At 43.0% G+C, this 16,693-nt stretch overlaps 1 protein-coding gene across 9 annotated transcripts in view; it reads right to left on the reverse strand.

Moving 5' to 3' along the window:
• SENP6 (SUMO specific peptidase 6) overlaps positions 1–16,693 on the reverse strand; it is a 178,040-nt gene that overhangs the window by 94,521 nt on the left and 66,826 nt on the right. For 8 of the 9 annotated variants that reach the window (XM_075923799.1, XM_075923801.1, XM_006131959.4 and 5 more), the window contains 2 exons: positions 8,858–8,959; positions 2,734–2,754 (listed from right to left, as the gene is read on the reverse strand). In XM_075923799.1, the coding sequence (XP_075779914.1) occupies positions 2,734–2,754; positions 8,858–8,959 (123 nt within the window). The remainder of the gene's footprint in view (positions 1–2,733; positions 2,755–8,857; positions 8,960–16,693) is intronic. The other variant, XM_006131958.4, reaches the window with a different exon arrangement.

Here is a 16,693-nt window from a genome sequence, read left to right on the forward strand (position 1 = left end):
GGAAAATCCTTCTTGCTGTCAATCCAGTTTATAAATCTCAGGTCACCTTGAATTTTGAAGCAGAATTCAGGACATATGAGATAGCAGGCACAACACTCTGCTTTGAGTACAATTCCTGAAGGTCCTATAGGAGATAGCCAAGGAACTGTTGCAAAAATTTCTGAAGCATATAGAAATTCCTCTTGCTAACAGGCTTCCTAAAAATAATTCTATGAGTGCCACATTTTGCTACAAAAATAATTAACCGGTTCCTGACTATTTTAATTCAATCCAATTGAGATGTTTTTCATTTATTTGTTTAATTAACAAGAGCTTTGATTTCTATTCCCGCAATTAGAAGGATAATCAATATTTGAGAGAAGCAATCCAGAGAAGCAGCAATACATTACAGTAGCAGAAGACTGAATATCCAGTCCTCTCTGGAATAAGAGCGGGGGGAGGGAGAGGAGAAGAGAGAAACAAAAAATCCACAACCAAAAAACCACCAGACTGCCCAGTGGCAGGGTATAGAACACACACTGCCCCTTGGCCACTTGCTAGCCATCTAAATGTCAGATTCCATGTTTCACCTCAGCCAGAAGAAAACAGTCAAGAAGGGCCCGCTGGCTTTTAGCTTTCAGAGCATGAGATTTGTGGTGTGGAATTTCTAAGAAGTTTAAGGCTTTTGCCTGATGTTTCACTCCCAATGGAGCCACTCCTTGCAGCTATGTTTCATCTCATATGCTGAACTTCTGTCCCAAGTGGCTTTACTCTGCATCAACATGGTTGAGAAAAAGAAGCATAACTCTCAGAACCAGACCAAGAGACCCCTATGATTGTAGTCTGGGACCTACTATGATCAAACATTTGTTCTTGTAGTTTCTTGTTCCTAAAATTAGTCTTGGTATCTTAAACTAACTGGATAAAGGGAAAAAACAAGGCAAAAAGATCCTTCATGGAGTAAGAGATAGGAAGACCCGTGATGCTTCAAAGCAGGGATGTATGCACTAGTCGACTATCCAATAAGCAAAAGCTTATCAGCTATTCAAGTAGTGACTCGATTAGTCATTCCTCCCCCTCCCCCCTCCCCCCACTGCCTCTATCAGACCAGAGCAGCCCCTGCCCGTGGCCAACACTAGTCATGAAAAACAGAGGCTGCTCCAGCACCAGCTCATGCTCATGGCAGACAGGGCAGTCTGCCACAAACAGAGGCTGCGGGACTCAGTGTGAGCTTGGACTGAGCAGTCCCAGCTCACGCTGATCCCATTCTGGTTGTTCTTACTACATTTAAAATGCAGAGCTACAGTGCGGGTGACTCCCAGAACTACAGCATGGGTGGCTACTCAGTCCAGGCTCAAGCCAGCTCCTGGGGCTGTCCCCGCTCCGGCTCCACAGAGTAGTCCTATCAACTAATCTTATAGTCAATACAAATTATACAAAGAAATTAGCTAGGTAACTGCAATTTAACAGCCTTACTCCAAGGCCTGCTCAATGGCTTTCCACAGTGCCAGGCAAGACAAAGCCCCCTAAGCAACCACTTTATAGGTTTTGGAGCCTAGCTGCTGCAGATGGTTTTTATAACTTTTAGCAGAATCTGGTGCTTCACTTTTGCAAAAAATGAAAAAACCATGGGGCTGTTACTTTGTGCACAATTTATTCCTCTAACAATCCCTATCTGAATCAAACACCAATAGGAAAAGGACTGAGTCTTAAAAATCCATGCATTATAAAAGTGGACAAAAATAATGACAAAACAGGTTTTGAAACATTAACAAACAAGGAAGAGAAAAGGCTGACAAACCCTTTGTGCATTAATACATGAACGCAAAGGCTGATGTCAGCATGCCTTTAAAATTTTAGTTTGGCAAGTAACTAAAAGCAACATTATGCTAATGATTATACAATCAATCCACTAACCCCCCTCAATTTCTAAAGAAAGCTACTTCATATAATTATGTAAATTATTTGCAATTTTAGTTCAATATTAAATGAATAGTTTAATCATAATTTAACTTTAATATCAAACTTATACAGTCACATAACAGAAAATAATATTTTTTGTAGAATAAATTACATCAGATTAATAACCTGGTTGGTTTTGAGAAAGTATTAGAAATGAACAAAATATTTACATTTATTTGTGTACTTCACTATATCAAAGAACATAAACAGAAATTAGCATTTTCCAAGTCACATAAAATATGAGGCATAGCAAACTTCAGTTTTTCCATACAAACACACCATCATCAAATCAGCTTTAACAGTAGATTTCTTTCTTTGATCTATATTTTGATTAATTAATTGTTATATCATTTTATTCATTAAATATGACTATATTTAGGGTGAGATTCAAGTTTCTGTCAAGGCTACAAGACTGCTAGAAAACTAAAATAGAGCTTATTAAAACTTTGCTGGAAACAAAATAGCAGTAGCTCTCCTGCAATATCAGAAGACTTAAAATTAAATTCTAAGCTTCCAAAGAAAACTGAAGTCATGCTAAAGTTCTATATTATTTATCTGCATAATGTTTCTGTATGCAAATGTACTCAGTATGTCATCCATATTAAAAAGGCATTCATTGATTAAACCTGGATATAAAGCTACTACTTGTATTGCATGCTCTTTTTTATAAAATGGCTCCTAAGCAGAAGAACTGACCACAGTTTTATTGATTATTCTTTAGCTAACATTAACAGAGTAATCACTGAGTTAACTTTCTTATTTCCATGCTCATTACAGCAACATTAAACTTACCTTTCCTTTCGGTCCAGATTGCTTAAAAATATGAAAAAAGAAAAAAGCCATAAGATGCAAAGCCCCACATTTGTTCCACATCAGTCAAATTTGAATAGTTTTCAAATATAAACTACCAACTGGTCACTTCTTGAACTCATGTTGCAATTCTTTTCTAATTAAAAGTTTAAAATGCGGTCAATATTTTTACAACAGCAAAAACAAGTGTAATTAGCTTTATTCTTCAAACCATGAAAAGTCAGTGGGCAAAATTTTACACTGATATGTACCCTACTCAATCTCCTAGAATGTGATTAATTTTGAGTTAAGACTGTTAATCTGTGTTTAGTCACTTCGCTGTAGAAGATGGCAAGACAGAATACAAATTAGAATTAAAATAGAGCTTTCTTCTAACCCCACTGGACCGCCATGAAAAACAAAATATATGCGTTTAGGATTGGATTGCTGATGAAAACAAATGGTAATTATTCACCATAAAAATTTAAAAATGTTTAGAGTGAAAATTTAATATTAACAAATGAAAAATATTGACGTCACGTAAATATTCATGTAAATCACATAAAACCACCTTAATATTCTACAGTCTACATGAAACCAGATACTTGTGGAAAGAAACAGAAGCAGTTCTCCTCACCTGCAAAAGTAGGGTCTGTGAAGAAGCTCCAAATATATCCAAAACTCAGGATATGTCTACACTGCAATTAAATTCCATGGTTGGCCCATGCCACCTGACTGACTCATGGAGTTCAGGCCAAGAGGCTATTTAATTGCAGTGTAAATGTTCCAGCTCTAGGACCCTGTAAGGGTGCCCCAAGGATCAGTTCCAGGGCCAGTTTTGTTCAACCTCTTTATTAACAACCTGGATAAGGGGATGGATTGCACTCTCAGCAAGTTCACAGATGATATTAAGCTAGGGGGAGAGGAGATACATTGGAGGGTAGGGATAGGATCCAGAGTCACTCAAAAAAAATTAGAGGATTAGGTCAAAAGAAATCTGATGATGTTCAACAAGGACAAGAGCACTTGGGATAGAAGAATCCCAAGCACTGTTACAGGTTGGGGACCAACTGGCTGATCAGCAGTTCAGCAGAAAAGGATCTGGGGATTACAGTGGATGAGAAGCTGGATATGAGTCAACAGTGTGCTCTTGTAGCCAAGAAGGCTAATGGCATATTAGGCTGCATTAGGAGGAGCATTGCCAATAGATCCAGAGAAATGATTATTCCCCTTTATTCAGCACTGATGAGGTCATGCCTGGAGTACTGCATCCAATTCTGGACATCCCATTACAGAAAGGATATGAACTCATTGGAGAAGGTCCAGCAGAAGGCAACAAAAATGATTAGGGGGCTGTAGCATACCATTTATGAGGAGAGGCTAAGGGATTTGAGCTTACTTAGCCTACAGAAGAGAAGAGTGAGTGGGGATTTGATAGCAGCCTTTAACTACCTGAAAAAGGGGGGGGGGGCTCCAAAGAAGATGAAGAGAAGCTGTTCTCAGTAGTGACAGATGACAAAGGGGAGCAATGGTCTCAAGTTGCAGTGGGGAAGGTCTAGGTGGGATATTAGGAAAAACTGTTTTACTAGAAGGGTGCTGAGGCACTGCAATTGGTTACCTAGGGAGCTGATGGAAACTCCATCCCCAGAGGTTTTTAAGTCCTGACTTGACAAAGTGCTGGCTGAGATGATTTAGTTGGGGTTGGTCCTGCTTTTGGCAGGGGACTGGACTAAATGTCTTTCTGAGGTTTCTTCCAGCCCTATGAGTCTATGATTAAGGTGGGAGAAGTAGCAGAGCTCAGGCGGTAGCTCAAGCCAGAAAGTCTACACTAAGTTAAAAGCTCCTTAGCTCAAGCTCATGACTCCGGCTCAGCTGGCAAAGGCCAGCCACAGTTCTGTCACTGCTTTATGTTGTTAGACTCAGAAGCGTTTTATTTAAAGGCAATCAGAGTTCCAGATGCTGAAAACTTTTGGAAGTCAGACCCTTAGGTTGATATGCAAGGTAGCAGCTCCAGAGCAGAGTCTATGGCTAATGTCTTGAGAAAGCTCTTTTTCCTTCTCTCTCTCCTTTTCAGAACACCAGCAATAGGGAGCCAACTGAGCTTTTCACCAGGTCCGTGATCATACTGTCCCTACCCACTTTCCATAATCCTTTATATCACTCAGAACACCCCATATGTAAGAACCAAATAAATTGTCCTGAATACATAATATGGTCCATACAACATCATAATCTTCATTTGTTTTTTATACATCTTTTTACTGTAATATGCCTAAAAAAAGAATAAAAGGAAACTCGTGATTTTTTACACTTCAGAAGAATATATATATATATATGTGTGTGTGAGTGAGTGAGAGAGAGATATCCTAGAATACAGGCAAGCATCAACACAGGCACGGCCATAATAAATTATTCCATTAAACTGATGCAATAAAATCTGGTTGAGACATGTAGCAAACACATGCTATTTCAATTTTAGAAGAACTGCAGTGTTCATTATTTGAAGTAAATATTAAGTGGAGCTGAAATGAACCATGGAATTAGTTTTGCTCATGATCCAATCTAGACTTAAAAAACAAGTCTTCAGAAATTTCTAACCAGGGAATTCCACTAGGAAATTATACAACTTAGATCTGCCATGAGGTTTTTACTTTCAAGTTTCCAAAGTGATTTTACTTAAATTACACTTTGTAGGACACATTAGACACTGAGGACCTTAAGTGTATATGAGCAAAACTAGAATAAGAGTACTGACAGTTTCCAAGCTTAGAGCAGGGGTGGTGAACCTAAGGCTTGCAGGCCAGACATGACTGTATTTTCTGTGGGTCAGCGGCCCCTGACCAAAAAAAAGATTCCCTTTAAGCCAGGGGTGGGGTATCATTATGATAATCCAGTTTGCCTGCCTGTATAACACAAGCCATAGAACTTTCCCCAAAATAATTCTTAGATCTCATCTTCTTAATAAAAACATCCACTTGTTACCTAAAAATTGTTAATGATAGAAAATATCCATGTAAGTTGGTCAAAAGACATCGCTTTCACAGTAAAAGACAACATACTTCCTGAATTTGTCTAGCTTCAGCTTCTAGCCACTGAACTATTTTATACCCTTCTTTGCTGGACTGAAGAGTCCATTGTTATATATTTGTTTACAGACTACAATCAAATCACCTTTTAACATTTTGTTAAGATTCAAGAAGCTGAATCTCTCACTGTTAAGCACATTTTCTAATCCTTTAGTCTTTAAGCTTTTCTCTGAACCTTCTCCAATTTAACAATATACTTCTTGGCACCAAAAATTGACAGAGTTTATTATGTTTCTGTATTTGGTACTAGTATAACTTCTGCTGGAATACTATCTTCTCCTTTCAGGATCTCATTAGCTCTTTTGGCCACAATATCACACTGGGAAGCTCACAATCAAGGTGATCATCCACCACAATCTCCAAACCTTTTTCAGAGTCACTGCTTCCCAGGATGGAGAACCCTTCCCCCCCATGCTGTAAGCATGTCCTATGGTCAACAGAATTAAGGAGATCAAGGAAGAAATGCTCCTGGCACTAGTATTGGTCCATTACTAAATGGAAATGACAGAATTATTGATGACAGTACAGAAAAAGTGGAAGTGTTCAGTACATATTTCTATAATACATTTTAACATGTTTATCCTTTTTAGCTTGTTGAATATCCTTCAGAAATACTAGGGAGATGGAAAGAGCATATGAGGAGATTATCATCCCAAATTTAGAATAAAGATACTTACTGAACACTTCTACAGTTTCTGCACTGTCATCAATAATTCTGTCATTTCCATTTAGTAATGGACCAATACTAGTGCCAGGAGCTCTTCTTCCTTGATCTCCTTAATTCTGTTGACCATACATTTCTCCTTTGGTCTCTTATCACTTTTCTAGAATGTATAACTTTTTATTTGTACTCATACTGTTAAAATCCCCTTACTTCCATTTTCTTACATTTTATTTTCATTTTTATAGCTGCTTTCACTTCCCCTCTAAACCACATTCACTGTTTAACCAGCACAGACTTTTTCCTTGACTTTGGCTCTTTAGACACATAGGAAGCTGTTCTGAAGAGATTCCTAATCATTTACTTTTTCTGATTAAATTCCTCATCCCATGTGGATTTGGCTCAATTGTTTTCAGTAATAGATGTATTACTGGTATGGACTTTATTTTTCTTGCACACACTGGTAACTCTGATCAAGTCATGATGACTTGTGTCTGATACAGTCTATATTACAGTTTGGTCAACATGCAACAGCTTACGTTTAATTATGTACTGTGTTATCTCTATGGCACTGCAGTACCTTAAAACACTCCTTGATTAATTAATCACACCATTTAATCAGTCATGTTATACATGGATTAGGGTCAAAAGGAAAAAAAAACAAGATGGGACGGGACAAGGTATGTGATTTAAGGATCTGCATTGGATGTGACAACCACATCTATCAGAAGTCAACTGAATTATTCAGAATGACAGGAAAGGGGGGACAGCAGTGGAAGGAAGTATTCATGTGGCAACATATTAAATCTGAAATTCACAGATAAATCAATACAGTATTTGAATAAGAACATGGACAGATGAACCTTCTTAAAGCACCTCCTTAACTCATATTTATGTACAGGGCTCGCCGAGCCGCGGCAAGCCCCACTCACTAGCTGCGCAGTCCGGCGATCTACGCATGTGCAGATCGCCCAAACCCAGCTCTTCCAGGTTGTAATCTACTCACCACAGGCGAGTAGATTACATAGTTTGTCGAGCCCTGTTTATGTAACATTCAAATATTTAAAAAAGAATATTGGGGGGAGGGTTGTGTTTAATTAACTGTAAAACAACTAAAGATAGAATGGCAATAGACTCAAAGCATATATATGATGTGCACTGGTGGACTAATTGTAAGGCCAGAAGGAAACCATTATCTAGTCTGAACTATATACCATAAGCCATACGACTCCCTTGAATTAATTCCTGTTTTAATAAGAGCACAACTTCTATATATTACAGCCATTCCTGAGTTATGAACACACCGACTTACGACCATCCGTACTTATGTCCAACCGCCATTAACCCCATTATCATATTTTTGAGTTGAGAACTATGTATGTCAAGTTTTTCGAACAGCATGTTTAAGGGTATTTCTGACTTATGGCCAAATCGAGTTACGACCAGGTGTTCGGAACGTAACCCGTTCGTAAGTCAGAGACTGCCTATATATATTCCCTTAGCCGCAATCTATTATTTAGCTCTTTCCACCTTCAATTATAAACATCCTTCAGTTAGTTAATATCTTGTATGGCCCTAAGTAGCTCAGCACTGAACAGGATATTCCAGTTGCTCCTGTAGTAGGATAAAACAGAGGAACTATGAGGCTACAAACATGAGCCCTCTGCAGCCAAAAATTGTATTTGTTTTGTGCTGCTATCACTTTTCAAATTCATGCCTTACTCACTGTCTAGTGTATCACCTTTTCTATTGCTATCATTCCTTCCTAGTTTTCTAACTTCTGGCAAAGGTCCATACAATGTTTCTCCTCTAGATGCATTATTACCTTGCAATTTTTCCATGTGAGGCTCATTTATTTTCTATCTGAATAATATGACATGTCAATGCATTTGCTACTGAACATTAAGTGGGGGAAGAAACTGGAATTTTTAATCAAATACTTTAACTGATTACAGATGTGTTAAGTGATATTCTACTGTATGTTATTAACAACTGTTTTGACCTCTTCGATAGTTTCACTGTTCAATAGACAGGTTAAATTCTACAAAATACTGGCATATGAACTTTTTAAGCAAAGGGTTAATTCAAAATTAAGGTTAACAATGTAAGCTTTCAGTAACTTTCACAATTCAATGAAGGCTGCTATTAAAGGATCCAGAAAGCACTATCATGTCACACATCCTAGTTTACTTTAAAATATTTTGGGACTATAAACACTACCTTGTATGAAGCTCAACAGTGGGAAGACGAGACAACATGAAAGTTTAAAAAACATATAGCGCTCAATCACTGAGACAAACAGATGCACAGGTGGGAAAGCAACAAAGAGATGAACAGGTGGGAAAGCATGAGGGGGAAAATAACTACTCTTCTGTCTTACCTTTGGGCTGCTGTTTTTACTACTGGTATCTGTGCATGAGCATGGTGAAAACGTCTGCCGTGCACTATGGTTCCTGGACAAGTTATATTCTGGGTATTTTCACTGTAAATATGATAGAAAGTAAGGTAAGCAAAAGTTAAAAAATTAACATAACTGCAGAAATTTGAGAAGAAAACCAAAATGTCACTAAGTTAATCAGTAACTAAAGTAACACTCAGATTATGTAACTAGATTGGCTTGAGGGTTCTCAGCCTCTCCCGACTTCAGGACCCCCCCCCCCCCAAAAAAACCAAACGATTCTTGTTGTGACCCACTACTATAACTCAAAGTCTAAATAAGTGTCAACTAGTACTAGGGACATTAAGAAGCATATAATTCGTTAATCGTGTAGTCAACAAAAATTGTGTCAACCACACAATTAATCAGTAAGGGTTAGTACTACTACCACTCACTCCTGTCACGTGCTGGGTCCTGGCAACTACCAGTCATCACTCTGTATTGGATGCAATTTAGGAACCAGGGCACAGGCAGGCTGGCTCAGTCCAAGCTCACGCAGGGTCCTGGCATTAATGCAGTATCAATGCATGAGCCAACCTAGTGGGGGTTGATGTCAGGACCACAGCATGAGCCAGCCTGTTGGCCTGCCCACATAGAAGTTGCATGTAGCCAAAAAGTACACCCTTATCGGTTAATCATTTAAATCGACTACACTATTACATTCCTAACTAATATCCTTTTATCATTTTATTCCCATGCTCAAAGAAGTCTCACAGATGCATAATTTTCAAATTGGCTTATACCTATTCTTTTGTCCATCTTAACTGCTGTATCAGTCAATTTACTAAACACTGCAGGAATTTCTCTTTAAAACAAAAACATTCCTTCATAAAAACATTGTCAGATATTATTAAGTGATGCAAACCCACGTTTCAATTTTTATTTCAAGATGAGCTTCTAGTTTATTTTATATTAGACTTGCTAAACCAGCATCAAGAGAGAAAAGGTTACTGACCTTGTGCAGTAACTGAGGGTCAAGATGTCCCTCTTTGGGTGCTACACTCCAAATGTTGAACCAACCCTGCGCCTTCAGCTTAGAGTGTTTTGCAACAGTGCCAATATGAGTCATGCATGTGCAGGAACTGCCTCGCATGCCACTGGCACTTAAATTATCGCGTCGCACAGAACCCTTAGTTTCATCTCTACCACAGAGTATCTTCAACATCTTAAGTAAAGGGGAAGAAGGGCATATACTAGACAACACCCAAAGAGACACATCTCAAAGAATCTCAGTTACTGCACAGGTAATAACTCTGTTCAAGTGATGTTCCACTCCAGGTAACATCACTATTTCCAAGAAGTCCAGCTATATTAATCCCTTGGACCAGATCCTGTGCTCCCCTTAGAACTAAATCAAGAATTGCCTCTCCTTTTGTGGGTTTCAGAACAAGCTGTTCCAAGCAGCAGTCATTTAAGATGTCAAGAAACTTCTTCTCTGCATACTACCCTGAAGCGACATGTATCCAGTAAGGATGTTAAAATGTCATGATCTGGCTAATCATACAGTCGATAAGCACCTCTGTAGAGCCGCAGCTGGGGTAGCCCCAGAAGCCAACTCAAGCTGGGACTGAGCAGACCTGGCTCGTGCCAGCTCTGGAGCCACCTGCGCTGCAGTTCTGCATTTTAAATGTAGTAAGAGCCACAGGCAAAATGCAGAGGCACAGTGATCAGTGCAAGTGTGTGTGTGTGGGGAGGAAAGGAGAGAACCATCTTTTAAGCTGGCTCCCTCAAGCACCGGTTCCTTTTCCCCCCTTGCTGCCTTTCATCAAGGCTGTGGGGAGGAGGGCATACTAAAGAGAGTGCATAGGGCTAGTGGGGACTGCTTTAGTCCCTGCTTGCCCCATGCTCTCTGCAGCCTCTTGTACATTTCAAAAGCAGAAGCGCCTGCAATGGGAACCAGTGTGAGCAGGGAATTAAGCAGTTCCTGGTCACGACATTTCCCACTGTGCCTCTGCCTCTCCTGCCCCCCACAGAGATGGTGCTGAGGGGAACTGGCTTTACCAATTTCCCCCAGCACGAGCTCCTGCCCCCTTGCTGCCTCTCTTTTATTGGCGAGGGGGAGGAAAGAGAAGTGACTAGTCGCTTACAGTCCTAATACCCAGTTGATATGAGGATAGCTGAAATCTCCCATTATTTTTTTTTATTATTATTTTTATAGCTTCTCTGAACTTCCTTAGCATTTCACAGTCACTATCACCATTCTGGTCATATGGTCTGTAATATATCCCAACTACTACAATCACTTTATTAGCACATAGAATTACTATCCACAGGGATTTTATGGAACTAGGAATATTGCTGCCAAGCCAATTAGCTGCTATATGACCTTGCATTAGGGATATTACATTTAGATTAATTGGCTAACTGAATAGTTGATGCAATTTGCATTGACTGTTTGATTAGTCAATAAGGGCACCTCTGCCTTGCTGTTGCTACACTTCAAAGGAGAAAGCGAAACAGGGAGCACAGGACCAGCGGGGGACTCAAGCAGTCCCGCTGGCCCCGTTTACCCCGCAGCTTTTCAAAGCGGCAGCACTGCGGAGAGACCAGGGTCAGCTGGGGGAGTCCCCAACTGGCCCAGGCTGCACATGGTGTTTCAAAACCAGGCTGACCTGGCCCTGGACTCCATGTTTCACACTCACTTTGAAGCACCACCATATCTCCATCCCATCTTGCTGCCTTTTTCTGATACAGGCAGCGGGGGAAATGGGAAAGCGACTAGTTGTCACATCCCTACCTTACATGATTGCATATTGTTTGGCAAAAGTGTGTTCAGGGGTCCAGGTAACTTAGCGTATTGTCCATCAGGGTGACTTTGTTAGGAAAGCTACACATGCTGCTATGACATGAGGAACGTGCCTTGATTGTTGATGGCGATTGCATGTCTTTCAGTAGCACAACGGAATACATCCAGCTATTCAATTAGAGAGCTGATGTGTGGATATAGATTTTCCTTTGGATTATTCAGCAACCAATGCAAAGAGTCTTGGTGAAGCTCTGAATTTCTGGATTCTGTCAGAGCCAAAAAACTAGCACTTCTCTAAAGTCAGAGGTCTGCATGCTAGTTTCTAAGGAGTTTCCCTATGGCTTGGAAAAGGAATTTGGATGCTGTATGAGTTGATGAACATGGAAGGAAATGTGTACTTTGGGGAGAAATTTAAGGTGGGTTCATAAAGAATGGTTACCTACCTGGTAACTCTTATTCTTTGAGATGTACTGCTCATGTCCATTCCATGTAGATGTGTGCGCGCAGCGTGCACGTGTCTTCAGGATTTTTTCCCTTAGCAGTACCCACTGGGCCATCGGAGGAGCCCCCTGGAGTGGTGGTGGTATACCAGCTGATATATACCCCTGCTGGCTCTGTACCCCCTAGGTTCCTTCTTACTGGACTACTCTGAGGAAGGGGAGGTGAGCAGCATTTGGAATGGACATGAGCGACATCTTGATAAAACAGTTATGAGGTAAGTAACCATTCGTTCTTCTTGAGTTATTGCACATGTCCATTCCATGTAGGTGACTCCAAAGCAGAAACCTCAGAAGGAGGCATGAGTTCTAACCTTCCACTGAATGGTGGACAGCCCTACCTAGGGCAGAATCCTCCCTTGCCTGATGTGTCAATGCATAATGGTTAAGAAAGGTGTGGACAGAGGACCACGTGGCAACCCTGCAGATGTCCAGGATCCAGACCTGAGCCACAAAAGCAGCACAGGTGGCCTGCACTCTCATACAGCGGACAGTGAAGGGAAGAGCTGTGACCCCTGCCAGCCCATAGCATTCCCTAATATATGCCGTGATCCAGAAGGAGATCCTTTGCACGGAGACCAGCTGACCCTTCAGCTGCTCTGCAATGGCAACAAAGAGCTGAGGCGTCTTGCAGAAGGGCTTTATTCTCTTTAAAGAAAAGGCTAAAGCCCTGCTAGCATCCAAAGTGTGCAACACCTGTTCTTTATCCAACGCGTGGGGCTTGGAGTAAAAGACTGGCAGAAGAACATCCTGAGACACATGGAAGTTCAACACCACCTTAGGCAACCTGACTTTTTCCTTAAAGAAAACTTTATAAGGGGGGGTCTGAGAGCCCTCAGCTCAGACATGTCTGGCTAATGTGATGGCCACCAGCAGGGATACCTTGTGGGATACGTGCAGTAACAAACACATTGTCAGGGGTTCAAATGGAGGTCCCATAAGTTTGGACAGGACCAAATTAAGATCCCACTGGGGGATGGGCTGCTGAACATGCAGATAAAGCCTGTCCAGGCCCTCCAAAAACCTGTTCACAATTGGGTCCGCAAAGAGGGTCTTACTGCTGGCACCCAGGTGAAAAGCAGAGATAGCCGCCAGATGAACCTTAATTGAGGAGGAGGAGAACCCCTGATGAGTGAGATCCAGAAGATAGTCCAGGACCAGGAGGCCTGGGGTGTCCACGGGGACACCCCCCCCCCCGGGTAGACTAGATATAAAACTGCTTTCACTTAGCCTGATAAATAGCCCCAGAAGAAGGTTTCCTGCTCCCCAGCAACACCTCCTGCACACAGGCCGAACACTGAAGCTCTGCCACGGTCAGCCATGGAGCTTCCACGCTATCAGGTGCGGGGACCACAGATCCAGGTGGCAAAGTCTGCCAAAGTCCTGCACGATCAGGTGAGGGACCAGCGGGAGCACCACTGGCCTGTTGCACGACAGGCTCAAGTGGGTGGGAAACCAGTGCTGTCTGGGCCATGCAGACACAATGAGGATCAGCAATGACCTGAATTCCCACACCCGCAGGAGCACCAGGTGGATCAGCAGGAATACGTACAACAGTCCTTGGGCCAGGGAAATAGCAACACATTCGCAGAGAGCCCCTTCACAGACCCATGAAGGCACAGAACCCTGAGCACTTCCTATTCTGGTGCGTGACAAACAGGTCCAGACAGGGAAACCCCCCACCTGCGGAAGACGTCGAGGGCTACATCCCCCCCGAGAGACTACTTGTGGCTGGAGAAGAACCTGCTCAGCCGGTCCGCCAGAATGTTCTGGGAGCCCGGGAGATAGGTGGATACCCAGACTAATGTAGAGATCCCACAAGTGAAGGGCCTCCCGACAAAGGTAAAGAGAGCGAGCCCCTCCCTATCTGTTGATGTACAAAACCGCCGACGTGTTGTAGGACAGGATAAGGACAGATTTGTCCTTTAGCCGGGGGGGGAAGGCCACACAGGTGAGGCGGACCACTCGCAGCTCCCTGACATTGACGTGCACAGAAAGAAAGATCGTCCCCTTGACCACATACCTTACTTCCGCATGTCTCGGAGATGGGCCCCCCCAACCAGTGTCTGATGTGTCCGTCATGTGGATGGATCAGTAATGGACTGGAGATTTGGACTCCAGCACAGATCTCCTCCTCCCAGGTCCACCAGTCCAGGAAGCGAAGGACGTCGGGGGAACCGTCACTGCCCTGTCCCACGCATGAAAGAACAGGTTGTGAGTCCATGCCAGCCATATCTGCACGCAACCATTAGGCCCAGAAGGTGCATGCAGGACCTGGCCATGGTTATTAGGAACATCTCCATGTCCCGGACAGCTGACCTGATTACCAGGAAACATGATCTGGGGAGAGAGGCCTTGGCTGTCGTCGACTCTTACTTTTTAAATCCCTTTTCCAGGACAGCAGCGATGGTTGGTGATGGGTCTGCTGTTACCGCCTGCTCAGTGTGTGCCATGTTTCTTTTCCTCCCGGAAGGAAGAACGGATTTCATCTGCACCAAGTGCAAGCTGGTCGACATTTTGGAAGAAAAAATTAGAGGACTGGAGGCCCAAGTGTTGACCCTATGGTTGATCAGAGAGGATGAAGACTTCCTCGATAGAAGGCAGCATTTAATCCTTCAAGGACGGCAGGCAGATTAGCCAGAGAGGGCAGTACGTGACCAAGAAGAGAACTGGCAGCATGTAACTTCTAGAAGGGGAAAAAGGCCAGCACGGGAATCCCCCGATGCTATAGAGGTAAGCAATCGCTTTCAAGCTCTCTCCACAGGCTCTGCAGTGCTGAAAGCCCTGGAAGGGACCTCACAAGGAAGAAACCAGAAGGGAACACCATCTACTGGAAGGCATGGGATGCATAGTCCTACGGATGGAGGTTCCATGGCCACCACCCCCAAAAGGAAACGACGGGTGGTGGTGGTCGGGGACTCCCTCCTAAGAGGGACTGAGCCATCCCTATGCCGTCCGGACCTGGAATCTCGAGAGGTGTGCTGCTTACCGGGAGCTCGCATTCAGGATGTCACTGAGAGGCTTACCAAGCCGATCAAACCTTCGGATCGCTACCCCTTCCTGCTTCTCCACGTGGGAGCTAATGATACGGCCAAGAATGATCTTGAGCGTGTTACTGCGGATTATGTAGCACTAGGAAGAAGGATCCAAGAATTTGGAGCACAAGTGGTATTCTCCTCCATCCTCCCTGTTGAAGGGAAAGGACTGGGCAGGGATCGTCAAATTGAGAACGTAAATGCGTGGTTGCGCAGATGGTGTCACAGAGAGGGCTTTGGTTTCTTCGACCATGGGACTCTGTTCCGGGCCGCAAGGATTGTTAGGAAGAGATGGGATCCACCTAACGAAGAGAGGAAGGAGCATCTTCGCGGGCAGGCTTGCAAACCTAGTGAGGAGGGCTTTAAACTAGGTTCGTCAGGAGACTGTGACCAAAACCCTGAGGGGAGTGGGATAGTCGGATACCGGGAAGAAATGCAGAGAGGAAGGGGCAAGAAAGGAGGACCCGTGTTTCGAATGGAGAAGATAGGACGATCAACTGGTTACCTGAAGTGTTTGTACACTAATGCGAGAAGCCTGGGCAACAAACAGGAAGAACTGGAGGCCCTGGCCCAGACCAAGAAATATGATTTAATTGGGATAACAGAGACTTGGTGGGATGACTCGCATGACTGGAGCACCGTCATGGAAGGGTATAGACTGTTCAGGAACAACAGGCAGGGGAGAAAAGGAGGAGGAGTTGCACTATATGTAAGAGAGCACTACGATTGCTCTGAACTCCAGTACAGAGGAAGAAAAACCTGTCGAGAGTCTATGGGTTAAGTTTAAAGGAGCAAACAACAGCATTGATGTTGTGGTTGGTGTTTGCTACAGGCCACCGAATCAGGTGGATGAGGTAGATGAGGCTTTCTTCGGACAACTGAGAGAAGCTTCCAGATCGCAGGCCCTGGTTCTCGTGGGGGACTTTAATCACCCTGACATCTGCTGGGAAACCTATACGGCAGTACACAGGCAATCCAGGAAGTTTTTGGAGAATGTTGGGGATAACTTCTTGACACAGGTGCTGAAGGATTTGACCAGGGGCCGTGCGCAGCTAGACCTTCTGCTCACAAACAGGGAGGAACTAATAGAGGAAGTGGAGGTGGGTGACAACCTGGGAAGCAGTGATCATGAGATGATAGATTTCAGGATCCTGACCAAAGGAAGAAAAGAGTAGTAAAATACACACCTTGGACTTCAAAAAAGCAGATTTTGACTCCCTCCGAGATCTGATGGGCAGAATCCCCTGGGATGTTAACATGAAGGGGAAAGGAATCCAGGACAGCTGGCAGTATTTTAAAGAAGCCTTATTGACGTCACAGAAAGAAACCATCCCGACGCGTAGCAAGAGAGGCAAACATGGTAGGAGACCGGACTGGCTTACAGGGGAAATCCTTGGTGAACTTAAGCACAAAAAGGAAGCTTACAAAAGGGGAAACTTGGACAAATGACTAGGGAGGGGTTTAAATGTATAGCTCGAGAATGCTGGGGGCTTATCAGGAA

The sequence above is a fragment of the Pelodiscus sinensis genome, chromosome 3 (assembly GCF_049634645.1).
Source record: "Pelodiscus sinensis isolate JC-2024 chromosome 3, ASM4963464v1, whole genome shotgun sequence".
NCBI lineage: Eukaryota > Metazoa > Chordata > Testudines > Trionychidae > Pelodiscus > Pelodiscus sinensis.